General features: G+C 34.9%; 1 protein-coding gene across 1 annotated transcript; it reads left to right on the forward strand.

Moving 5' to 3' along the window:
• The first annotated feature begins 443 nt into the window (after window positions 1–443).
• On the forward strand, window positions 444–26,349 carry LOC111780168 (uncharacterized). Its single transcript, XM_023660491.2, has 25 exons — window positions 444–633; window positions 3,955–4,078; window positions 4,205–4,267; window positions 5,213–5,314; window positions 5,415–5,583; window positions 5,766–5,864; window positions 6,004–6,153; window positions 8,786–8,825; window positions 12,238–12,295; window positions 12,392–12,474; window positions 12,589–12,687; window positions 12,786–12,901; window positions 12,977–13,095; window positions 14,882–14,952; window positions 17,252–17,357; window positions 17,793–17,932; window positions 18,071–18,229; window positions 18,305–18,408; window positions 19,599–19,768; window positions 21,854–22,043; window positions 23,244–23,343; window positions 24,469–24,637; window positions 24,825–24,907; window positions 24,992–25,068; window positions 25,690–26,349. The coding sequence occupies exons 1-25, from the start codon at window positions 550–552 to the stop codon at window positions 25,859–25,861; spliced, it is 2,847 nt and encodes a 948-aa protein (XP_023516259.2). The 5' UTR covers window positions 444–549; the 3' UTR covers window positions 25,862–26,349.
• Window positions 26,350–27,440: the final 1,091 nt, after the last annotated feature.

Consider the following 27,440-nt stretch of genomic DNA (forward strand, 5'->3'; position numbering starts at 1 on the left):
TAAAATATATCATTTAAAATTTCAATAATATTTAATTTTCTTTTAAATATTAAAAAATACATTTATCATTAATTTATAATAAAAATTATAAACTTTAAACATTGGTATTAAAATTAATATATATACTTTTAAATTTCAATATTTAAAAAAATTAAAATATTTTAAAAATAATTTATAATACAAATTATAAACTTTCAAAAATTAAAATATATAATTTTCAGTTTCAATAATATTTTAAAAATTTTAAAATATTAAAAAACCACATTTATCATTAATTTATAATAAAAATGATAAACTTTTATATGTTTTTAAATTTTAATAATATTTTAAAAGTTTTTTTTAAATATTAAAAATACATTTTTCTTTAATTTTAATGTTTAGGTATTTTTTGAAAATAATGAAAATAATAATAATTTTTAGGTTCTTATTATTAATTTATTCATTTTCCCCCATTTTGCGTCGCCTGAACAGGTTAGTACAGGGCAAACGCAAACAATAAAGCGATTCGGAGCTTTCTGAGCGGCAATTTCTGAATTCCTTTTGCGATCAATGATGGGTCATCATCGTCGTGGATCTTCTACTGGGAGATTCTGGATTCCAATGCGGTTGCAGCTACTCTGTATTGTTTTCCTGGTAACATTCTGTTGCAATTTGTTTCTTTTATGTTTTCAACGAATTGGAGAATTTATGGTCGATAATCTCGTTTGTCATATACTTCATTCGAGATCCGCTCAGCAGTTTTTTGTATTTATTGCTTTCGTTTGTTGTTTTAAGCTGTTTTGTTCATGAAGTTGAATTGACCTGTGATTGGAGTTTATTCGCGTCTCTGAGGAGGAATTTGGTGAAGTAAATGGAAAGACTGAGATACTCGAATTTGATTCACCCGTACGTCATTTCTGACGTTCAAGCTTCTTCTACGGGGAAGGTCTATCGAAAAAAAGTATCTATTGTGAAAGATTATCATATAATTAGTCTAACTATTTTGGTCATGTCTCTACTGTTGTTCTTTAGTAAATAACGAATCTCCCTGGACCAGGAGACTAACTGGTCCCTAATAAATTCACAGCTTGATAAACCTGCTATTCGGAAAAAGCAGCTTCCGAATCCCCAATTGAACTTCACTGATTGAACTCCTGTCTTCATTTTCTTTTGATGAATAACCACGTTTTCATCAAGAAAAATGAAAGAATACAAAAGCGAACAACAAGAAACACCCACAAAAAAGAGGACAGCTATTGTAACAAGGGCATCCAATCAAAGATCACTCGGAGAATGCTCAATCCCTCTGAAAACTCTATTGTTTCTCTCGGTTCAGAGATCGCATACAATAGCACAGCTTGACATGCCACAAAAAATGACCATTCTTGCAAAAAGGGGTGGAGAATGAACTTATCAATTATTTCTCTACAACCCTTATGCCTAGCCAACACGAGGCCAAACTCTTCAAAAAACCTACTCCAAATTGAATAAGTAAGATCATAGTTCCAAGAAATACAGTCAAGGTCCTCCGCTTCCCTCCTACAAAAAATGCAATGCCTAAGACCAAACAGTTTGGACAACATTTGTGACACCCAATCTAACATGTTTTCTTTTGTGGATAACATGCCAAGAACTTAACCTTCTTGAAAATTTCAACTTCCACAACAATACAAAAACCGAAACCTCACAGGGAGAAGGATTTACGGAGAAAAAGGAAAAGAACTTCTACGAAAAACAATCTGTTGGGCTAGGACTCCGACAACAAACATCTCTTATCACTAGATTACGACAAATCTCCCCAATTACGGAAAAAAGTGCTATACAAAAGCCTAAGCAAGAGGAATGGACGGTCGAAGAAAGGGAAATGACAACCATAGGCAACCGATTCCTCATTGAGGATAATTGATGAAGACATGGACAAACAAAGCAGAGAGGGCTTCCCCAATCCACTTATCTTCCCAAAAAAAAGTTTCTCTCACGTTCCATATGGAACACTGGACAAAAGGAGAAAATGATGGACAAAAGGAGAAAAGAGATACAACCTAGGGACCCCTATTTAAAAGGCTACCAACTACCCAAGTAAAAGATTAAACTAAACATTCAAATCACTTTGTAAGAAGCCATGATAAACAAGGGGGTAAAACAATTGTGACTAAACAGAAAATAATAAAAGAAAGCCACACAAACAGAAAATACAAAACTGTACTACGTCAGATTCCTCTCCCTAAATAAAACTCGTCCTTGAGTTACTTAGCCATTGGGTAAATGGGCAACCATCTCCTCAACCTCTTGTTGAACAACCAAAGAAGCGGGTAAATAGGCAAGATCATCAAACAAGGAAGTTTAGTGTAAACGGTCTCAAATGGCGACTTTCCTTGATTCTTCAAGTGTTTAAAGGCAAACTCTGCTTGGGGCAAGGCTTGGCCGCATTGGTGGGGCTTATCTCCACAAAGGCAACAGATTAAGTTACCAAGGGTTTGATTAGTCATCTGTATTTGACAATCGGTTTGAGGGTGACTTGTAGTACTGAAATTCAATGCTGAATCAAACTTTTGCCATAGTGTTCTCCATAAACGACTAAAGAATTTAACACCACGAATGGAAACTATAGATGTTTGGATTCCTTGCAAACAAACACTTCTTTGAAAAACAAGTTAGCAATTGGGATAACATGAAATATTTTCTTACAAGCCAAAAAACGAGTCATGTTGCTATAGCTATCCACAACCACAAGTGCAAAATCAACCCCTCTTTGAGTTTTAGGTAACCCAAAACCCATAGAAAGATTCTCCCAAATAGAATTAGGACCTCCTTGAGGAAAATTTTACTCAATTATTGGATCCTTCAATCAAAGATCTATAATTCTTTATTTGAGGAGTCTCTCGAGCCTAACTTTCTCCCTATGGCCATCATTTCCTCTCCCTCTTTTGAGGATTCTTGTCTTTCCAAGGGAGTTTCTTATTCAACAAATGGGACTTCCAACAAGGCAATATTATTAGGAGAACCGAGTGGAGATGTACATAGATTCTATGGTGAGTATCAGTAGTTCTGACATGGAGTTCAACTTTCAATCGTCTTGCGGCATGATAAGTTGAAGAGGCTATTGAGGAGGTCCTTAGCAATCTTTTACAAGAAGATTCTAACTCCTTCAAAGTGCTTAAAGACAAACTATTTATCTTCCTTCATAAATGATTGTGGCATTGAGGTTTACAGGATTAAGGCCTAGGATTCCGTGGCTTTCTCTAGAGGCTTGTTGAGTTCTGTAGATTCTTTTACGACCAAAATTTTCCTGGCTGTCGTTTCTTGCTTTGGCACTTTTTGGTTCAAAGCGTTTTCTGTCGTGGGGCAGCTCCCTTTGTCTTTTTTGTTTGCTAGAGGTGAAAGCTTTTGGAGTGGCTGGAGTGTTGTTTTTGTCTGGTTGGCTTCAGCTTCTTGAGAGTTGTTTGCTGTTGGTTTCAGTGTTTTTCTAGTTCCCTTTGGTCCTTCATTTTTTGGTCATGGTTTTGGTTCTCTTTTGGTTTTTCTTTTTGTTTCGTTGTGTTCTTTAATGTGTTCGTCTTTCCTGGGTTTCTGTTTGGCCTTTATGGTTAGTTGATTTTTTGTTTGTTACTTGTTAATTTTTGCTCATAGGAAGGTTGTTTGTATCTTTCATCTGTCCATGAAAGGTTATTTCTTGTTAAAAAAAATTCTTTTTTTATTCGGCAAGAAAAGTACTTAATCACTCCCTCTAAAAGTGTGATGAATCTTTATGTTAGAGCACACATTTCACATATTTCATTGGATAAATCTGGTCTGCCTGGGATATAGTTGCGCACAGCCTTGAATGAGTTTCCTATACCTTGTTCTACTTCACCTGGAGCAATGATGATCCAGTTAGTTCTTTCCATAATAGAATAGATAATGACCTCTGAGGAATGGTTAGCATGTTAACTTACAAATGCATTTGTATTAACTTCTTTCGTGTGCTCTCATCAGCTATTAGCAGCAAGATCGTTTGCATCTTCCTCTGGAAATCGTAAAAGTGTAAAGTCATCTGTATTCTCCTTGTTCAACCTTAAAGATAAGAGTAGGTTTTGGAGTGAGACAGTCATACGTGCTGGTATGTCTAACTTTCTTATCTTTATCACTTCAAAGCTTGTATACGTTTCTAATCTATTGCTAATGAGTTTTTTTGTTTTATTTTAATTTATTTATTTGTTTTACTCTTTTTTGACATATTGTTTAGATTTTGATGATCTGGAATCATCCAGCCCTGAGAAAATGAGTGTGGTTAACTACACAAAGGCAGGTAATTGCATCAGTCTAACCAGTGTAAGAGTTTCTGTTTTATTAATAATATAAGTGTCGTGAGAGTTGGAGTCTTTTGGTACTTTGTTTGGTTTATCTTACGTTAAAGCATGGGAGTTGGTTAGATGTCATCTAAGTGAAGAGTAGTTCGTGGAGTGCAGTAAGAAAATTTAGATTTATACTGTGATTAAACTCTTGTTGGGAGAGCTCTAAGCCTCTAAAAATCTCGGTGCAAAAATCTTTAGCCATGCCTATTTACCTCATTCATTCATTCAATCAATCCTGAACCGTAACAAAAACAGGAGACAACTCTGCAACACCGATGGATTCATGCCAGATACGGAGCCATCTGAAATGTCTCTTAACCTTCATTTAGGAAGTAGCTCACTCTGCTCATTCTTATCCATATTCTTGAAAATGTTACATTCATTTCCTTTCGTGTTTCTTCTTGTAAATGAACATGTAAAAAGTTTTGTAAGTCTCCACTTATTGATGTATGTTTTCGCAGGGGATATCTTTTAGCTTGGTTGGTGTTGGTGGGTTTACAGAGTTTATTATTTTATCTTAAAATCTTCCTTTAGAAAGTCTCCCGTACCTGTTAAAGATAGTCTGAAATAAATGTGTATTTCAATGCAAATATTTAGATCTAGAGTTGGTTTGGTGTAAAATAGTGTTTGTATTGTCATTTTGAGTGTCAGTGACAAGGGAGTTGTATTATCTTTGCCCATTTCATATAATTATTATTTAAATTCTGTATTCTTTTTGGCAATTTCCTAATCCTCCCTGGGTCTATGTCAAACCTGATTCTTTTCTACATCTCTTTCTTCAATAAATTCTTTAGTGAAATTTCTTGATGTCTCTACTGTAATATGACGTGGAACCAATACAATGAAAAAGCAAGTGCACCATTCAAAGTCTCTTTTTTCACGTTCATCTTCCATCGCAGGTAATATAGCAAATTACTTGAAGCTTCTTGAAGTTGAATCCTTGTACCTTCCAGTCCCTGTGAATTTCATTTTTATAGGATTTGAAGGGAAAGGAAACCATGGTATGTAATGTTCCTGATTGTGAATTTGGTTAACGGTTGGACTTTTAGCTTTGGTTGTGAATTGTTATGTGGATGATCTAAGAGTCCTCTTTCTTGTTAGAATTCAAGCTGCATCCGGAAGAGCTTGAACGTTGGTTCACAAAACTTGATCATATCTTTGAACACACACGGATTCCACAAGTCAGGGAGGTGCTAACCCCTTTTTATAAGATCAGCGTGGATAAAGTTTTGAAGCACCAACTTCCCCTCGTCAGTCACATAAATTACAAGTAATGCTGTACTGGTACTTTGTATATTATGGGAACCGAAGTTGATAAGCTTCTTTGAGGAAGTTAAATATCTTATTTTATGGTTGTGATAAGTTAGTAATGACTATTTAGCTCATGCTTGCAAGGTTTGAAATGATATCCTTAATTTTCTCATGAAAAATGTTCTTGTTGAAATTTTGCAGTTTCTCTGTTCATGCAATTCAAACGGGTGAGAAGGTTACTTCAATCTTTGAGCTTGCAAGAAATGTCTTATCTCGCAAAGAAGATGTATCCAATAATGGGTAATTTTGATAGTATTGTTAGTTTTATTATTTATTGTTTCATTATATTCTCATTGTTGAAGCTGTTTGAGGAATGTTGGCTTTGGCTTTATTTTTTAGATCGACACTTCTGGCTGTTAAATGTATCTCCTGGTTGCAGGGATGGGAATGATACTCTCTGGCAAGTAGACGTGGACCTGATGGATGTACTCTTCACTAGCTTTGTGGAGTACCTTCAACTTGAAAATGCTTATAACATTTTTATTCTAAATCTCAAGCGTGACCCAAAAAGGGCCAGATATGGATACCGGTATGTAAATTTCTTAGCAAATCCTTACTGCAAATTTGTTTGTTTGATTTGTTTCTTTTCTGAACTTTATTACTAGAGATTAACCAGACAGTTGAACAATCAGTGATGGAAACAATTTTTTTTTTCTGATCCATCTTGAATAGTCTTAGAATTGGCTAAATATTGCAATCTGACCTGTATGTTATCAAGAAAATCAAATCCATCAAAAGTTTACGACCATGTTCATGGGAAGCATTTATCGTATTGTCAGCAAATCCTTCTTTGTTAGTTTTGAGAAAGGAAATTACTTATTTTGAATAAACTGGATCACCCTCTATTAATTAAGTCTGAAGGTTTGCATGGTTTTTGTTGTGGATTCTCATGATGCTCTCTCCTTTTTTTTTTTTTTTTTTTTTGCTTTCGTGGTGTTTGGAAGTGGGCATTGTCATTTGATACTTGTATTAGGCTGATTTTTGCAAGGTAGGGATTTTTTTGGTTGTTTATTTCATTGCTAATTTTTTTTTTTTTTTTTTTGGAAAATTGTCTGTTTTAGTCTCTAGGTTTTTGAAAACTTACTCTTTCATCTCTAAGGCTTAGAATGATTCCATTTTAGTTTTTTGATGGTAAGTTAACGTAATCACTCACACTCCCCTTATCAACTCCCACCCCCTTTCCTTCCCCCTTCCCTCCTTCATCGGTCCCTCCCTTGCTGGTCCCATCCTTTCGACTCTCTCATCTTCATTGAGCAACAATTGATAGGGGTGAGATCCGCAACCTTGCCTTCACAAATCCTTTTCTTTGAACCACTCTATCTCTCTCATGTCTTTCCCTCTCCCCACCCTCCATCTTTCTTGAGAAGAACCCTTTACCAACATGTCAGTCCACGTGGTTCTCTCTCCACAACATCTTCGTTATGCTGAAAATTGCCTCGGACTGCTGGGTCAGGCTTAGGCGAACCGGTTTGGACTGGTTCACTTGAATCGGGTCGTCACTCTCACGAGCATGCATACGCTTACCAACAATGTTGCTTCTTCCTTTGTTGCTGTCGACTTCCATTGCTCGTATCTTCTCCTACTGCCCTTGATCACGCCTGAAATCTTCACAAGACTTGTAGATCTCGTCACTCTGAATCCAAAGACCATATTCAACAAGTTCCATTCAAAATTGAGCAAGATAGGGTTGATTGGAACTCACAGTAAACCCAGAAAACGTACTCAAATCTCAACTCGTTCTCCCCCCTCTCGGCGTTTCAGCACTCGGGCTCTTCACGAGGATCGTTCTTCTTGCCCCCACGATGGTATCCCTTCAGAATTGTGCTTCAACTCCAAGTATGACCGCTCAGATTTTTGTTCATTTTCTTCACCGACGCTACAACTTGGGTCTCGGGTTACTCCTCCAAATCTTGGCCTTCATCTTTTGTTTTCGCCCTCAACGTCGTCCCCTCTCTCTTTAAATTGTTCCAGCACCCTTTATGCTAAAAAATCCAGCCAAAAATTGGTCTGAAGCTCGCTTCTCCCTTGTGTGCACGCCATTGCCACTGTACGCTGTCGTTGTCGGCTATAGTGTACGGTGGTGGCTGAAAAACTCGTTTTTTCTGCATTTTTTCTGCGTTTTTTTTATAAATATTTATTTATTCCATCATTAACTCACTAAATACCAAAAGTTACCATATAATATTTGTTTCACAAATTGGGTGTTACAGAATAGTTGGATTTTGTGGCTCCATTGAAGAAGATAAGAAGAAGATTGAGCTACAGAAACAAGGGATTTTGATTCTTAGTGTTTGGTTCTGCTATGGATTGGTTGCTTTGGAATCATATTTATTTATTTCTTATTATTTTATAATATTTAGATATGAAGAGAGTGAGAGAGTAGTCAGGGTGGGGCCACTGGCTGGGGTAGGGGCCATTGGGGTGGGTGGTGGTGAGGGGAGTACGGGGCCAGCAAGAGGGGAAGGGGAAAGAGAGGGAGGGGGAAGGGATGACTTGTCAGAAATTAAAGGACCAATGGGGTGGGGATGCCTTAGGTTTGGTTATTTGTTTTTTTTTTTCAACGAGTAGGTCTCCTTGAAATTTTTGTTCTTTTTGAACAAGAAGCAATATTTTTTTATTTCTTTCATATCAATGAAATCAATTTTTATTCTCAATGTTAATTGTAATCTACTTCCTTCCTTGAGGTTGGAGGTTCAAATCTCCATACCCCACATTTGTTGTACTAAAAAGGAGAATTGGATATAGTTATGGTACCCCACATTTGTTGTACTAAAAAAAGAGAATTAGATATCATTATGGTTGTTTCTGATAATGCAAGAGTCTGTGTTATAAATCTTCTAATTATTTTGAGCATCATGGTGAGCTGAATCTTTCAACTTTTGCTTGATCATGGTATCCTCTTGGTTTTGTTTACTGATTGCTGTTATTCCACATGTATTAATCATGCAAGCAGCATAAATAATTTATGTCTTGCACCATTATGATCATGCGATGCAAAAGTCTAAATGATTTGAATATAGATCTCTTTGACTGGAGTAATTTGAATATAAGAAAGGTTTGTGAGTGAGCCTTGTCAGATGTTGACATGTTGAATCATGAGAGACATTGTGGTATTTCCTTGTTCTTCTGTTTCATTAAAGATTATTCTATTACTATTGCAGGAAAGGTTTATCTGAATCGGAGATGGACTTTCTTAAAGAGGTATTCACTTCTTTTCTTTCTTTTTTTCGATTTGGTTGGCTGAAGTGGAAAATCGGAAAATCTTTTTATAATCTACTTCTGGGATTTGAGGCTATTTTACCTCTTTTGTCATTTACATATTTTATTTATCAATAAAATATCTGTTTTTTTTTTAAACAACTTTTTTTAGAGCAATGAAAACTTACAAAACTTCTTCATCTATAAGAAGTGTGGGTATGTTCTTTTCAAAGAAACATGATTTATGCACACTACCGGAGCACAAAAATTAAAGTTTCTTTTTTTTCCTTTTCCCTGTTTGTTTGTTGAATGTGCACGTAAGATTTATATTCTTGTTTGAGTTAGAATCCTTTTCTTAGTCTTGCTTTCCTCGTGTAGGGGGGAATCTCTCTATCGATCTGTCTAGTTTAAAATGATGGATAAGAAAACTATTCATTCCATAAAGGTTGAGTACACAGAAAGATTAGGTATCAACCGAGTCCATGACAAACTAAAAAGGCATTCCAATTGGCATTAGTGTATCATTTCTTATAACTACATAAGCAAGTGGCCATGGTTGACAAGAAGCAACTTAAAAATTCTTTTGCATCCCTAAGTTTCAATATCACTTGTTGAATCATAAAAAATTGTGATGATTTTTCTTCAACTAGATGTGCCATATACTAGCGTTAACCACGCTGGTCCAGATAACTTATGGCCTTAGTGCTTGAAAGGGTGCCCATTCATAATTTTGAATGAAGGTTTTATTGATTAGAGGAGAATCCTTTTAAAACTGTGAAGTTACGTCCTTTAAAGCTTGTTCATGGGATTTTTCATGTCAGAAAAGGTGCGGCTGTTCCTTTTGAGACAGAAGCATTTCTGATCTGAAAGGGGTTATTTAAAGAAGTTCTGAAAATGATTAGTTGCATTAAAAGAAAGGGTGTCCATAACTTAGTTGCACAAAAAGATCATCTTGGGAGCTTGGGACTGCCCAAGAAACACATGATATGATCTATTTCCAACCTGAGATATAAAGTCGCCATGAATATAAAGGTGTTTCTGCATTGGCGCTCTGTCTACAAAGGATTCAACTACTAGAGGCGAGACAAAATTTGGGGTTTTATCTCTGGATCCTTTGCAATGTGTTTTAGTTGGCTGAGGACATAGTTCAGATGAAAGAATTTAATCATTTTCTGGAGTCTTGGGCGTCCATACTGCTTTAGTTATTAGTTTTTTTACCATTGCTTCTTTGGAAACAATGTACAAACATGATTTACGTGAAAATGACCCTGTATTTGCCTCTTGAAAATTTGGTTGAGCATCAGGGAGCGTATTAGAAAGATTAGCAAATTCTTCAAGTTTAGCTTCCAACAGGTATCTTAGGGGACTAATATTCCAATTTCTCGAGGAAGCACTTCAACAATTTTTTACCATCACTTATTTGGAGCGAATAGCGAAGTAGATAAGGAAGTAACAATTTTTAGGACTCTTCCACAACAATAGTTGGACCTAGGATTTAAGATGTTTCCTTCCACCATGATGTTTTGTGTGATTTTGTGGTTCATTTGTGTAATGTTTTTAAAATCGGTTGAGGTGCAAGCCTTGGCCTCAAGGTGAGGCAGTTAAGAGGTGCCTCAAAGCTTATTCTATCTTTAATATAAAGAGGCTTACAACTTTGATGTTTGAGGCTACACCTCCATGCTTAAATAGTGGGTTTGTGTCTAGTGAGTGAGTGCCTAAATAACATTAATTATCTAATGGCAAATTAACGCACTCAAGATTAGGTGAAGATGAGCTTCAACCTTTGTTAGACAGATTCCTTATTTCTAAATAGTGGAATGTTTTTTTTGATAGCCCAAGGGCTTCAAAACAAGGACATACCTTTTCTGACCATTTCCCTATACTTTTGAAGTCGGTAGTTTTATTTGGGGCCCTTCTTTCCGGTTTTGCAATTCAAGGCTAAATGTGCAAGATTGTATGAAGCTTATTGAGAAGTCATTATGTGAAGATGGATCATACGGTTGGGCTGGTTTATTATTTCCTCAAAGCTCATAAATTTGAATCCATTTTTAAAGATTGGTTTGCTGTATATGAAGTTAAAAGGAAAGTTAAGGAGAAGAATTTGCTTGCTGACATTTCAATGTTTTGATGCTAAATCAGAAATAGGCTCTGGTCTATGCAAGATTAAGATCTTTATTCTTCGGTGATAGGCGAGTTCATGGATTTTTACTTGGTTGAAGAAAGGAATTTGTATAGAAGTGGAAACTTCAATGGCTTCAAGAAGGGGATGAGCATACAAGTTAGTTCTTAGCTTAAAAAATGAGGAAGCTTCTAATTTTTGAATTAAGATCTGGACATATGCTATTGTATTACAAAGAAATTGAAGCTGAAATTTTACCGAAGAAATTGAAGCTGGAATTTTACCGTTCTTTCCATCTTTATATACAAAGATTCCAGGCAAGAGAATTATTCCTCTCAACTTCCCGGGGAATGTGGCTTCTAGATCTGAAGACAATATTCTAATTACTCCCTCTTCCCACAATGAAATTTGGTTTGCCATTAAAGTATGGGTAAAACCAAGGCTCATTTCAGTTTTTTATGAAATTTTGACAGCATTTGATAGAGGATTTCTTTTGGTTGTTTCAAGAATTTCACCACAATGGGCATGTAAATTTGGTTTTGAGGGAGAACTTTATTTGTGTAACTCGGAAGTAAGAACTAGCTGCTTCTGTTGAGGATTTCTGGTCAATCAGTTTAACATCCTCAATTTATAAAGTCCTTGAAAAGGTTCTATCCGAAGGATGGAAGGCCGGTAAACTCTTGATCCAATTTTAATTGCTAATGAGATGGTAGAAGAGTACTGATAAAAATAGAAGGGTTAGATTTTGAAGCTTGATATTGAAAAAGCTTTTGATAATGTAGAGATTAGGATTTCCTTGATGACTTGTTAAAGCTTAAGGAGCTTAATTTGCAGATACAATAGATTCGAGGCTGTGTATGGTTTTTTCTGCTATTGGGATTTTCTTTCATGGAGGGGTGCCTTTTTTACGTGCTATGGTTTTTCCTGTTATTTGGTCTTCTGTCCAAGTGTATGAAGACTTTCTAGTATAGAGCTTTTGAGAATTCCGTGGTGTTGAGCTTAATGCATTCATTATATAAAGAACAATTTACTACTCCCCCATGTGGCTAAGTATGATCAACACATGCAAACTTTGAAACTTCGAGGAACTATGTTAGCAACTTAGAATAGTACTTAGTATTTGTTAACGTGAATGTTCTTATATCATGCAATTTTTTTGTGTGCTTTTGTATCGGTTCATTATACTAGTGTCTGGGTATTTATAAACGACTTTTTTTTAATGAGAACATTTACTTTTTTTTATTTTTTATTTTTTATTTTTTATGAGATAAACAATGATTGATCGTTTTCTAATAGGACACAAACTTGCAATCAAGAATTCTTCAATCTGAAAGCACACCAGAAACTATTCTTGGTATGATCAGTTCTTCTGGGTTTTTTTTCAAATTTTCCTTTTCTCTTTATTAGCTATAAGAGCTTACAAAATTCTATGATATTTAATGATTGGCAGCTCTTGAGAAGGTTAAGAGACCCTTATATGAAAAGCATCCGATGAGTAAGTTTGCATGGACCACAGCTGAAGACACTGATACTGTAAGTATCCTTGTTAACCAGTCTGTTGAGATAAAATTCCATTAACTCCCTTGACTGACATTTTAAAATTTTATATTATTTCAAAAAAAAAAAAAAATTGGTTTTTATTTGAAGATGGAATGGTACAACATCTGCCAAGATGCCCTAAGAAAAGTCAATGAATTGTATCAAGGAAAAGAAACTGCTGATATCATTCAAATCAAAGTTAAGCAGGTACACAGACCTCTCACATGTTTTTCTGGTTAAAACATCTTATATAATATTTTTTTATGGTTATTTCCTTCTGGTACGTGCTTGTGTTTATTGATCAGATGTTGAAGGGGAAGGATAGAGAGATGAGGCTTCCTCTTGATAAGGGATTGAAATCTTTTGATTTCAGTGGTTTGCATGCTGAATGTCTCACAGACACATGGATTGGCAATGATAGGTAGCGTCTATGTCCGCATGCACCGCAGGATATTATGCTAAGAGTATTGCATCAATGATATCTGCTTTGCATCAGGTGGGCATTTATTGATTTAAACGCAGGCCCTTTTTCATGGGGGCCCGCTGTTGGTGGTGAAGGTGTACGAACTGAGATAAGCCTACCAAATGTTGAAAAGACGGTTGGTGCTGTTCAAGGTGATGATGACTTTAATTTGGCCAAAGCTTATTATTACTTTTATTTGTTTTAAATTATTGGATTTTTTTCCCGTTTTCTTTCTTCCTCCTTTCTCCCCATCTTCCCCTATATATATATATATATATATATATATATATTAAATAAAATTTCTGGAAACCAAAGGGAGAAAGATCTGAAAATGAAGGACCCCTTTGATTTCAAACCTGGAATCGACAAAAAAATCAATTTTTTTTTAATGAAAATTTGAGGAAGAAGAGGAGAAAGGAGGGGGAAGGGGAAGATGGAAGACGAAAAGAGGGGGGAAGATTGGCGATGACAGACAATGGCGGTGATGGGCAGTGGATGGTGTGACCTTGGATGGGGGAAGAAAGAAAATCATAAAATACTACAACGTTTTTCATTAAAATCATTTTTTAAAATTAAAATTTATATATTTGAATTACCATTGAAAAGCAACTCAATATTTTGTGCCCACAACTTAGTTAGAAATTATTACTATTACATAAGTAAGAAAATTAATCCTTAAATTTTTTTTTCAAATATTAGGCTATGTTTAAAATTTTATTTTAATTCACTATATGTGAAAAATAAAGTTCCTAATTTTTTTATAATACATGATAATTGACGTACACATTTGTTTTAATTCTAATTTTTAATGTGACGTGATATCCTTCAAGATTGGACCCTTATTTAAATAGAAAGCTATGTCTGTATTTTTTTTGATACAAACATACATTTCTATGAACGACCTTTGAAAAATCTATTTTCTATATTAGGAGTAACCCTCTTATTTCTAAACTCTGCTTCAATAATTTTTGTTCGACCCTTGTGATGACGACTTTATGTGGATATTGATTGTCATGCTATTTTTCGTTATGTTTGTTCATGTTTTTATATCCTACTTCTAGACTTTTTATCTTAATGTTTGAACATTGCCATGTTTGATGTTATGTTTTTCTTTTTGTCAATGGTAAAAAATGCTCTGTTCGTTGGAATTTTTTTTCTTATTCTTAAACTATAATGTAAATTAAATGTTTCATTCAAAAGTCCGCCCCCCCCCCCCCCCCCCCCCCAAAAAAAAAAAATTGCCCCGTGTTACCCAAGGGGTTCTACAATTTGCAAAACATCCACAAAAAAGAAAAAGAGAACAAAGTAGCAAAATGAAAAAAGAAAAAAAACTGTCCAACCCCGGTTTCAAAACACTGCACCTCAAACACAAGTTTCTGAACACAGATTTCTGATTTCTAGGCTTTACAACTCCGCATCCCAAATATAGTTTTCTTGTTCCTTGACTTTTAAGCCTTCCAGATAAATGCCCCACGGTTCTGATTTCTAGGGTTCTAATTTAAAAAAAGTGGCCAAACGCCGCTTAAATTTTTTTACAGAAAGTTGACTTTAAATGGTTTCTAAAGCCTAGAAAGGTTCTCTGTTTTTTGAGTTAAGCATCATCCTATATTTTTTTACTGGTTTACCTGTTTTATAGGTCTTTACTTTGTTTCTGGCAGCTAGTAATTACCGATCATTTTATCTTGTGAGACAATATTTAAGCACCTTGTAGTTCATGCCATTTAAAATTCTCAATAATTACCGGGTGCCAGAAATAAAGTTCAAATTTATTTATCATTGTTTTTGTTAGCATCTTATGAGAAAGCATTTAAAATTTCTTTGCCTTTCTATATTTTTCTTACCCAAACAGATGTTACTCTATTTTTGAGTTATAAACATCATTCTGACTTCGTACTGGTCTACATTCACAAAAGTGTATACTTTATTTCCGGCATGCAGAAATCTCAGAAGATGAAGCTGAAGATCGCCTGCAAGATGCTATTCAGGAGAAATTTGCTGTTTTTGGTGATGTATGAACTTTCTTTAGAAACCAATAAGCAATTGATATGGGAAAGATACAGAGGACAATTATAAAAATATCCTTTTGACAATTTGTAAATTTTTTATAACTTAGAAGTAGGATATAGTTCCTATTCAACCAGCTTATTCAGATGCTTTATTGGATGACTCTGTTTAATTTAAAAGTTAAACACAGGCATGTATCAAGTCCATCGATAGCTTGCATTTCATATTTGATTGAGAGTCTCCTAATTATGGTATTAACGATTGATAATAAAGAGCAAGTGATAGGATATTAATTAATGAATCAAAAGCAATGTATATTGATGAAATTAATTACTTGGTCAAACCATATATTTTAATTTGCAAGGGATAAAATCATGTTTATCCAATGCTTATGCTTAACTGAGTTAGTGAATTTTAACTTCAAACTTTCCAGTGAATGAATTGAACCCTAAACTTGAATCGGTGTTGAGATTAATGCCTTAAATTAGTTACCTTTTCATTTATTTATGAGGATTTGGCCCTAGTTTTGGCTGGACATTCTTACAGTTGGTCAATGCTATTTTTGTAGTTGTTGGTTCTTTGGTCATTTGAGTGTAATATATTGTCTTTTTGGTCCCTTAAATGTTCTATTATTTGCCTTACTCTTTTAGGTTAGTTGGTTGCCTTTGTTATTGTAATTATCTTTTTTTACATTCTATCACCACAGAATGAAAAGCTGTGTTTGTGATAGGTATTGGTCAATTGGTGGAAATTGTTTCTCAACTGTATTAGAGTGCTAGTTTTAAATTTTTTGAATCATAGAAGGGTTTGGTACATAACTTCGGGAAAATGATTGTCTGCTCCTAACCCAAGTTTCTCCAGAAGCCATGGCCACCTCCGCCCCTTCCACCATGAAACCACTCCACCTGCTCTGTGTCAATTGATAGAAAAACCTTCTCCATAGCCTTTGATGAGTTTTCTAGTGGTAGTCGCACAGAAATTACAGAATGAAATAGATCATCTTTCCACTCATCCACCCTGAACTGGAAATCCTTCAATTGATTTGCCTACTCCTTGCCAACACTATTAAAAGAGCCCAACTCGTTTGTATCTCTAGTGTTAAGTATTCAATTATCATTGATGGAAAGCTTAGAGGTAAAATCATTCCATCTAGAGGCATTTGTCAAGACAATCCAATTTTACCTTTTCTGTTCATACTAGTCTCTGATTGCCTGAGTCATTTGTCAACACATAGTGCTTGAAGATAAATTGATCAATGGAGATGGGTGTCTCTTTCTACAGGGGGGCGCCTAACCCTGGCCCATGAAGTGTTAAATAGCCTCCCATGCTTCTTCTTTTTACTCTTGAGAGCCCCCAGCAAAGTGGTCAATTATCTTGAGAAATTTGTCTTAGACTTCATTTGGTACGGTGCCACCTTCAAACCGGCTTCGCACTTGGTTTCCTAGAAATGCACTGCTTTACCGACGATGTATGCTTTTGAAATTTGTTCTCTTCATCAAAAAAGTTAATCTCTCCTTATGAAATGGGTTTGGAGATTGACCCAAGAGGAAAATGATTTGTGGAGATGGGTCATTTGTGCTATTCATGGAGTGGAGCATTGGGGTTGGGCAACAAAAGATAAGAGCCACTAGAAGGGAAGACAGCAGCAGTGGAGTACTATTATGAAGGATAAGAGCCACTAGAAGCTGCAAAACTATTATGGTCGCTTGCCTAAAGATTTTTTAATACCCACTAGAAGCTGCAATGGAAGTGTCAAATTTTGATAATCTCTCCTATTTTCTGTTTGTGTCTGTAAGAGGAGTCCGTCGACCACTTGTTTCTACATTTTCCTCTTGCAGCCAAAGGATGGCCAAATATTCTTAATGAGTTTGGGGTGGAGTTTTGTTTACCAAAAAAATTGGTGATCGGCTTATGGAGGCGCTACTTTGGAGATGTGCTACTTTCCCTCCTTTAGGGCCTTCGGAGGCAAGAAATAGGGGTGTTCGAAGATGTGTCTTCTTCTTTTGCCTCCTTTTAACTTTTAGTGCAACACAATGCCTCTTGGTGGTGTCCAAATCGTACTGAATTCTTTTACAATTACAGCCTTTTGATGATTATTAAGTATTGGGAGGCTCTTCTTTGTTAGTTTTGTGGGGAAGGGCGATCTCTACCCCTTGCCCTTAGGCTGCTCTTTGCTTCTCTTGAGAAATATGTCTCCGTTTCTTATAAAAAAAACCTTTTAATTGGATAATATCTTTTTTGTCGAACTGTTTATTAGGTTTTGCAGCTCCTGTTTTGAATTGTCCTGTGTTTTGGAATTTGCAGAAAGACCATCAAGCCATTGATATTCTTTTAGCAGAGATTGACATATATGAGCTCTTTGCTTTCAAACATTGTAAGGGAAGGAAAGTCAAACTTGCTCTTTGTGAAGGTTATTTCTTTCTTCCTTTGGAATGCAAGCTTCATTTTCTATATTACTTCAATTGACCTTGTTGCTTGATAAAATTTTGTTTCAAAAGGATGCATGCTGTATATTCTTGGTCCTTGGTTCCTTGGTTCCTTGTTGCTGCTTCGAAGTTCGATTGCTGTCACTTTTTATTTTTGGTTTTCAGTGCGGTTTTATTTGGCTATTTCTAGCATTGTGTTTTGTTTTCTGTTGCTTTCTTTAGTTTCTTTTGGGACTTCTGGTTTGCTTTGTTTTGCTCTCTAGATTTTTTTTTCTCTCTCTCTCTTCTTTGTGGAGTTTGTTTCCTTGTGCAATAGTCTCTTTTCATTTTATCAATGAAAAGTTTCATTTCTTGTTAAAACAAAGCATGCTGTATAGTTGTTTGATTTCAAAATGTACAATTGGTGTTTTTTGGCACAGAACTTGATGAGAGGATGCGGGACTTAAAAAATGAGCTTCAATCGTTTGATGGTGAAGAATATGATGAAAATCATAAGAGGAAGGCCATAGATGCATTGAAACGGATGGAGAATTGGAATTTATTTAGCGATACGTATGAGGTAAGTGCCAGACTCTTAGAGGTCGTGTTATTTTCTACTTTTGTGGAACATTTAATGCATTCTTTACTATGATTTGATGAAGCGTTTTGACTCTCAACATGAATGATTCTTTTTTCTCTAATTTCTTGTATCAAGCAGGAGTTCCAAAACTACACTGTAGCACGTGATACTTTTCTGGCTCACCTAGGTGCTACTCTCTGGGGGTCAATGAGACATATTATATCACCTTCACTTTCTGACGGGTCGTTCCATTATTTTGAGAAAATATCATTTCAATTATTTTTCATCACACAAGAGGTATGGTTGATAATACTAAATTTATGGAAGGACGAATGGTATGTATATCTTAATCTTCTCCTAACTCTGATGCAGAAAGTTAGACATATTAAACAATTGCCCGTGGATCTTAAAGCTCTAATGGATGGGCTTTCGTCTTTGTTGTTACCTTCACAGAAAGCTCTCTTTAGTCAGACCATGTATGTCGTTTATCATGTAGTCTTATAATTTATGTTCTTTATTTATATCTTAAATGTATAAGATGGGCTTTAGACAATAGATTTTATTTTTAAATCTCTAATAGCAGTTTAAAATTATAAAATGAAATTATTTAGGAACCTTTCAGTGCTTTTTTTTTTAAATTTTTTATTTCATAATATATTATGTAATTTTAAATTTATTTATTTATATATAATTTCGTTAGCATAAGAGATTTATGAAAAAAAAAAAAAGGATCAAGGAAGTTGGTGAGCAACTGCAGAAAGTGTGAATTGAAAACACTAAGAAGGCTAGAACAAAATAACATCTCGAATATGGTTCAAATTTCTATGTGATATTGAACATTCTTCTACTCTGTCCAAATTATTTAAAGGAGAACACAAAAAAACATTTACAATGAGAGGTTTACATGAAAGATTCATCATAGTATTTCAGAACAGAAGCCAAGGACAGAACATAAAGGGATGGTTTGCATATTCTGCTGTCTTTTTTCATTAGGTTTCAAGTTCAAGTTAAGATTGTGATTTGGGTATCTCTTCTGGATGCTATCATTTTTATTAAGAACACCCCGAGAATTAATCCATTAAAAATACCTCGAATTTCTTGGAGAAATTAAATACCACAATTCCTTTCTAAAAAGCTTACCAGAGCACTAACTCCTATTTCACCCGGATGTTTAAGAGGAACTTAACCAAGAATATCCCAACTACATCCAACTTCCAACTCCTAAGATCGAGTTCTCAACTAATTTTTTCCAGACCAGTTAAAGCATTAAAGTTTACCGTTCTTCCATCTCCTTTTCCTAACATGGCCTTATATAGATGGTTGCCCGTTGCCAGGGATAGATGTCAAGTACACCTAGTGCTTCCTGCCATGGAAATTCCTCTCTCTCATTGCCATGGGCATTTTCTGGGCTAACCTTAAAAGTATTGGTTCATACGTCACTTTTCATTTGAACACATTCCATTCATGTGTCTTACACAAGTGTTATAACTGAGACTCTCCACTATTTGAAAACTTCAGTCTTGTTATTTAGTTTATTTTATTTATTAAAAAAATCTATCCATGTATTCAATATCCTGCCATGAGATTTTTGGTATTGGAATTTGATGGTTAATTTCTCTATTGGAATTATAGTTCCTGCGTTGTTTATAAATATGTATTATTGTAGGTTGCCATTGTCGGAGGATCCTGCTTTGGCAATGGCCTTCTCAGTGGCACGACGTGCAGCAGCTGTTCCATTGTTGCTTGTTAATGGAACTTATCGGAAAACAATTCGTACCTATCTTGATTCATCCATACTCCAGTATCAGTTGCAAAGATTGGATCATTCCCCTAAAGGTTTGGGGCCGCATTAATTTTATAAATATATATATTGGATTGTAAGCTTTCATGGTTATTCTATATCTTTGTATTAACTCCTAAAGTGAATTTTTCTGTTTGCCACAAAAAATGATCTGTTATGGTGGTTAAAAACGTTTTGGAGAGAAGAAGACATCATATTAACTGAGTAATTACAATCATCTCACGAATATGATGTTAATGTAACCCAGACAAGTTTAGAAAACTAACATTCTTATTCTATATAATAAGTTCAGGAGGTATGGGTGGACTTGAGGTAAGGCGTAGTTGAGAAAAAAGTATATATTCGGAAGATATCAGCCTTGAAAAGGATATAATTGTACAATGCAAGTTGAAAGTTTTACCTTCTCCGAGAGATTACTTAGGCCTTAGTTGTTCAAACTTGTCTTTGAAGCCTCCACTTCACCTTTTTTTATTTATCTTTAGATGAGGGTTTGCAGTTTCATAAGGTATAGATTAGATGATGATTCCAAAATTTCCATCAATGCCGCTTGAAATGTTTAATTGCCTTATGTGAAAAGAATGTTATGATAAACTTCAGATAACTAGTGTACCAAAGGAAGGGAGAAAGAAAAACTGCATTGAGAACGGAGTTCTCTGAGTGATTTCGTGGAATTCTTGAAACATTGGGAAGATGGGCGCGATATATCCAAAAATAGTGGATTGGATAATTATAAAACTAGTTTGAATTTAGAACCCAAAGCGATGCATTCAACACTTGAATTTCTACACTAACATTGAAAAAATACATGATGAATATCTTCTCAAGCCTTGAAGCGGCTAGAGATTGATGCCCAATTTGGAAATTTTCTATAAATTTGTTCCTCGGAAGTTTTCAGACCAATTTGGTTAGAAAATTTTCCTTTTTTGGGGCTTTTAGTCTCCTACAAGGCTGAAATATAGTATTTTGTATTTCTTCCCCCTTTGGGCCTCCTCCTCAAGGATTAGCAATTATCTTTTATCTCTCATTCATGTTGAACTAGAGCCCTTTTGATAGCTATGTACTGTGTTAGCGTTCTGTTATTTTTTTCTTATTTTACGTACATTCTTTTATTTTTTTCTCAATGTAAGTCGGTTTGTTCTTAAGAAAGTAGTTTTGTGGGGCATTAATACCAGCCATAGAATTTCTAGTATGATTCACTCAAAATAAAGCTGCTTGAAAGCTTGAATATTAGAGGCATTCTTTATTATCTGTGCAGAAGAAATAAATCAAGTTTGTAGTCTGCAAATTGAGACTGGGTGAAGTTTCTTGACGTGTTGAAGAGGAAACTCTCAGAGAAGTTAGTATCCTTCCCCATCTAAATTAGGCTATTGAAAATGGTTAGTAGGATAAACAACCAAAGAGATGAGGGTCCCTTGTGCAAGTTTATTGATTGTTGAAATTACCAATGGGTTTTTCCATTATTCCCTCTATTAATTAATATAAGTGAAAAAATGGTAAGTCTAGATAAAGAAGACTGAATCTGAGAACTCTTATTAATTAATGTCAAACGTAGGCATTTTGGAAGTCAACTTTAAGGATCACCCCACACTAATTTATAATTCTCTCCTAATTGAATCCTTTTACAATGACGATCACATCCAATATATGTGTATGTATAGCAAGTGTAACTTGACTATCAACACTATTAAGGAGGAGTTATGTCATCGCAACACTTCAATGAAGTGAATGCACGTCATGTAGCCACCTACCTAGGATTTAATATCTTACGAGTTTCCTTGGAAGCCAAATATAATAAGGTCATGAGAATAATCCGACGTTATAAATAACAAAAAGGGAAAAAAAAAATGATGTAGAGTGACAGTTGTTATTTTGATACTTGATTCAATTTGATGCATCAGTGCTTTGTTAAGTTTTTAAGGTTATCATTTGTTATGAGTTGCAGTTTCTTTGTATTTCTCTTTGCTTTTTCACTCCTTTTAAAGTTTGCACCCTTTGAGTAATAATCTCTCTTTTCACATTTTCAATGAAAAGTTGTCTCTTGTGAAAAAAAAAATGTTGAAAAGTTCCTTCTTTTATTTTTTTTCTTTCCAGTACTGATTTGCTGATTATGGATATTGCAGGGACAAATGGTCCAAGTAGTTCTACACTGGAAGTTCCAATATTTTGGTTCATTCATTCAGAACCTTTATTAGTTGACAAACATTATCAGGCAAAGGCACTCTCCGACATGGTTATTGTAGCACAGTCAGAGGTTTCATCCTGGGAAAGCCATTTGCAGTGCAATGGAAAATCACTTATATGGGATATGAGGTTCGTTCAAGCATCTTTAGTTTTTTTGTGACCTATGATGTTTGGACTGTGAAAATACGATGGAAATGTATGACTTCCAAAGTTTGCTAGTTTCCCATCTTTCTAGGTGCTGGGCTCATTTAAATGAATGATTGATCACATGCCTTGGGTTGAGCATCAAGTGCACGACTTTTTACTCCCTTATTTTTCTATCTTCTCCCCTTTTTTATAGAATCTCTATTTCTCTCCCTCATTCTATATTTATTTACTTTTATGAATAACCGAACTTTCATTGAGAAAAGATGAAAGAATACATGGACATAGGAGTGAGCATCCGTTGGTTGGCATCAGTTTTTGATCTAGGAGTATGCATATCATAAGGGCTTTTAGATTCCATTGGCTAGAATTTTCATATTATTCACATTCAAGAACAAGAGGAGGACTAAATTGAATTTTTTTTTTTTAAACATTAGGGATTACATGAGGAAAATACTCGAACATTAGAGACTAAACATATACTTATATATTGTTTTTATTGGTCAAGTGAACCATTAGTAAGGTTTAAAAGGGATGGAGAGTATAGTTAGAAAAGGGGAGCAAAATGTAATTTGTGTTTTATTCTATTTTAAAACAAAAAAGTAAATATTATAACTCTTTGTGAAGTTGTGCATATCTCAATCGACCAAGTGGTCAGAGGTTTGAATTCGCCACAAGTGGTTGAACTAAAATAAAAATAATATAATCCCTTACTTTCTATTAGAATCAATATGTATGACAATACAAAATGCTTTCTCTTTCACTTCTGTCACTTAAGTCTATATTCACCAAGTGTACCTCTGAGCAGACAATAGAAACATTTTTCTGTAGATGGCATTCTGTTGATTACCATATGGTTTATTTAGTTGGTGAGGTAAATATGTAGAACCAAAATTTCTTGGTAATAATTAGTGAACCTATAACTTTGTAAGTGCTGACTTGTGGAATATATTTGAATACAATTATCTTCAGAATTCAAAAGTGTTGCTTGCTTCATAGTTTTCTTTTCTTTTCTTTTTAACCATTTGTTAAAAAATCAATTGAGATAAAATTAGTATGAACTGCCTCATTTTCGGAATAAGCGGTTTACAACTTGTTTTAGTAGTTAACCTTTAAGGCTGCTATAATCTGTAATTATCTTAGAAAATTAATTGTTTGTTTCTTCTTATACCTTTGAATATGTAGGAAGCCAATCAAAGCTGCTCTGTCTGCTACTTCAGAACATCTTTCCGGTCTGCTCCCTCTCCATCTTGCATACAGTCCATCTCATGATACAGCAGTTGAGGTACTATAATGAAATCCATTGGGTTGGAGCAACCATTCTTTTTGTGTTGTTTCTTTTTTTTTTTTATAAAAAGACTGAATTCCATAATTTTGGGTGCACAAAATCTCTAATTGAATTTTACAGTTTTCTGGAGTAGTCTATGTTCTTTACTTTCCATACGCAAATCTACACCTTGCATCTGTAAAACATCTTTAGAGAACCCATGCATGCTTGTTCGGAGTTTCAATTGGATTAATAATGTGTATAGTTTTTCTTTTATTTATTTTATTGTTGTTTTGTTTTAATTTGGATTAGGTAGGTTTAGTTCGGGAATGTGAGTTGGTTTATCGTTTTATTACTCTTCCCGTAGGTGGAAGGTTAAATAGTCATTATAAACTACTCCCATATATCCCATTACTTATACGCTACATCCCCTGAATGTACAATTAACTTTGGGATTAATAAACGAACATTTTCCTTCCAAACTTCACCAAGAAGGGAAAAAAAAAGTACCCACATCTAGAAAATTCTCTCTACTTTGAAGCATTGAATAACCAGCTCCATTTACTAAAGTGAAAAGGAAAAAAAGAAATTGCTGGATCTCAAAAGCAATTATTTCAATGAAGTCATTGTTTGGCTTTCTTGTTGCCAGTCTTCCTACTCCTAGTGACCTCCTTTCTGTTTTCCTTCCCACCAATGAAGGTAAATACGTTGGGGATTTTTTAAAAAAATTTAAGCCAAAAGCTAACTTTGTTGAAGAAATAAAAAGAGACTGTTGCTCTAGAGATAAAAACTCCAAAAAGAGTGAAAAAGACGAGAAAAATCAGGGATATAAAGTAAGTAAAAATGAAGGTAAGTAAATTTCAAATCTGATTCCAATTGGTATGGGAAATGGGTACGGATTGGGTATTTCTAGAGCATTTTGTTTTGGTTCTATATTAGGTAATGCCTAGAAATGGTTGCTTTCCGATGTTTACTGTCATGTTCTTATATGTTTCTTATTAAAGGATTCATGAGTTCGAGTCCTTGTACTCCCTGTGGTTTTTTTTAAATATAATTACAGCATCTTAATGCTAACATTTTGTTTTCGTACATTACTAACAAGGTGTATATCATTTCTATTGCAATCACTCTTTAACATTATAGGATTGGATATGGTCAGTAGGCTGCAACCCGTTTTCCATTACTTCCCGTGGATGGCATGTTTCACAGTTTCAGTCTGATACTATTGCTCGGAGTTATATCATCACAGCCCTTGAAGAATCAATACAGCGAATCAATTCTGCTATTCATCTTTTACTGGTGGAGCGTACAAGTATCCTTGCCTATAAACACAGTTCGGCTATTGGCATACAAATATTAAAATGTCTTATCACTACTTTACTATGTTTTTTTTTATTGCTCACTTGTTTGGTTAAATTTGCATCAATATTGTGTTTGATATGCACTGTTATTGTTTTCAAACAAAAGTTCTGTGGGTGTAAAGCCTTTACAAAAATTAGCTGAAAAGTCCTTCAAGCTCTTCCTGTCACAGGAGCGTGACCTTGTAAAAAAGCATCAATATGTTGTTAGCCTTTGGAGAAGAGTAAGTTCCTTAAACTTCTTCAAAAGTTGTAGTGGCTCTAACATCAACTGAGTTGATGATTATGTATAATCTCTATATTCTCAGATATCAACCTTATCTGGAGAGCTGCGTTATGTTGATGCAGTAAGACTGTTGCACGTCCTAAATGAGGCATCCAAAGGGTTAGGCTCTTCAAATCATTGCCTTTATTTTTGCAAACATTTATTATATAAATGTTTTTTTATACCTTCAAAGCTACGTTTCTTTATGGTTGAAAAGTATATTATGAATAGTTATGTACATTGTTTCCATAATCACCAGTGCATGACGTGAAATATTATGCTAACACAGAAATTTTGGTGTCATTTACTGAACATTTGCCTCATCTTGCAAGCACGAAAAAACGCACACAGCACTTCCTATGCAACTCACTATTTCTCAATGTTCAGAAGTCTCTCTTAATGTCCTTGATTTAGAATGCAACAAAAGTGTAGGATACTCGATTGATCAGCTTCTGCTTTATTTATGGCTCTGTTAAGGTTTTTTCAAGCAAATTCTTTTCGGATAATATTAGGAAGGAAAAACAGAGATGTGGTCATTATTTTGAATCTTTTGGGACCTAAACTTGCGGATGTTGTATCCACCATGATTTCCTCACCTTTTGTATTATTCTTTCAGTCATTCATAACTTGCATTGATGTTGAGTAAAAAATAACTAGTAGATATCTCACCGACCTTTTTCGGTCATTATGTACGGCGGTTGATTGAAATTTAATATAGATTACATTTCATATGTTTTGTAGATTTTCTGATCGAGTAAACACAACATTAGCTCTTCTTCACCCCATTCACTGCTCACGAGAGAGAAAGGTAGACGTTGTGTTTGATGGAACAACCATTCCTGCCTTCATGGTCGTTCTGGTTCTTCTCTACGTTCTTCTAAGACCAAGGCGTCCAAAGCCGAAGATTAACTGAGAATATACGGTGGTAGTTAACATGTATCATTCATGGAGGAGGCTTTTATGGAGTATTGCAGAAAAGTAGAGGTTCACCAGCTTTTTTCCGGTTAAAATCCATTTGGGAAATTGAAAATGTGTTGTTACAAAGAGGGTAAATCAGGACGAGATGAGGATGAGAAATAGGTATAGATTCTGGGGTTAACAAACCTTAAGGAGGGGCATCATATATAGCATAGACAGAGGAGATACAATGCTTGCCAAAGCCATTTATGTTGGAAATCATGTACTGAGTCCTTAATGCCTATCTGAACTTTTACTGTTCTCAGAAAATCCAAATATGTGATAAAGTTTATATCTTCAGTCTGTTATAGAAGAGCTTAACCTTGTGGATGGCATTTGTAATAACTTTCATCCTCCTGTATGTGATCTGATTACAAATTTTGCTGTGAATTTCAAAGAGTGATTCCAGGTTATTTTCATAATAAAGCTTTTCTTATTACTAAACATTCTTTGTATTATTGAATCTAACATATGATTCTTCTTTTGTTGTTTGTGTGGCCGTAAGTCACTGCTCCCACTGAGGCTAGGAAGTAGGCCATTGCTAGAAAACTACTCCCTGCAGTGGAGCTTGAGAGCTGAATTCTTTTCGAGCTAATTTGGTTGTTAGGAAGATCCTCTTGATTTCATAGAACTAATCCATCAAATAGACGGGAATCTAGAAGTGAATGAGGTTGACAATTCACATCGTCACTCATTCCTTCGGACTTAACGAGAGGATAGTTGTTGTAGGTATTAGAAGCTTGTTCAGGCTGTCTACTTCTTCATTCAGAGCGTTCTGCCAGTAAAGTCAAGTGTAACGACCCGATTTTTCTTCTACTGCTAGTACATGTCATGACACTTCAAATTGGTTTTAGCCGAAATCTTTTTAGATTTGGAAACTCTAAGAGAACTTAAATTTTCAACAACCTCCTTCGACCTTTGGTTGGGAGACCTCATTCCTCTACAAATTGTCACTTCATACCAAGGTTTTTGAATTTCTCAGTCTGAATGGTCTTGGAGTTGATCATCTAGCTCTTGAGAGCTGGTTGGTCTCTTGGGGCAAGTACATTAAGTGATGACAGATATCGATAGAGAGGATCATTTGTCATGACTTGCTAGGCAGAATAGATAACAAGTATGTGATCATATTAAGTATTAGTATTTGATTATCTCTATGACCAAGTTATTTGAGAGTTATGCTCGTGGGGGCTAAGTCATTTGAGAGATATGCTCTTGTGGGGACTAAGTTATTTGAGAGATATGTGTGTGGTGATACTATCTCTCAATGGGACAGATGTTTGATTGAATTTGTTAAAACTCTAGAGTAACTTGGTGTGTTGTTATCTCTCATCTAGGGTAAATTGTTGTAAAATTGAAAATAGGAACAAAAATTTTCACAAATTAAGTTACAAAATTAAGCCACTACTTTAATAACAATAAGTAAATTGTACTCTTTTTCTTTTCAAAATTTCTACAACAAAATGATATTTTGTTATGTCATTTTGATAGTTTGTAATGGATGTTTTGCGTTACATTTTGTACTAATGTTGGTCTAA

This window comes from Cucurbita pepo, chromosome 18 (assembly GCF_057944985.1).
Source record: "Cucurbita pepo subsp. pepo isolate OVF chromosome 18, ASM5794498v1, whole genome shotgun sequence".
NCBI classification, from domain to species: Eukaryota; Viridiplantae; Streptophyta; class Magnoliopsida; order Cucurbitales; family Cucurbitaceae; genus Cucurbita; species Cucurbita pepo.

Excerpts from the sequence above, each read along its gene's own strand:
- LOC111780168 (XM_023660491.2), top strand. The coding sequence starts at position 550 with ATGATGGGTCATCATCGTCGTGGATCTTCTACTGGGAGATTCTGGATT. Across the intron at positions 17,933-18,070 it reads TATTTAGCGATACGTATGAG|GAGTTCCAAAACTACACTGT; the intron begins GTAAGTGCCAGA and ends TGTATCAAGCAG. Across the intron at positions 24,908-24,991 it reads TTGTTAGCCTTTGGAGAAGA|ATATCAACCTTATCTGGAGA; the intron begins GTAAGTTCCTTA and ends CTATATTCTCAG.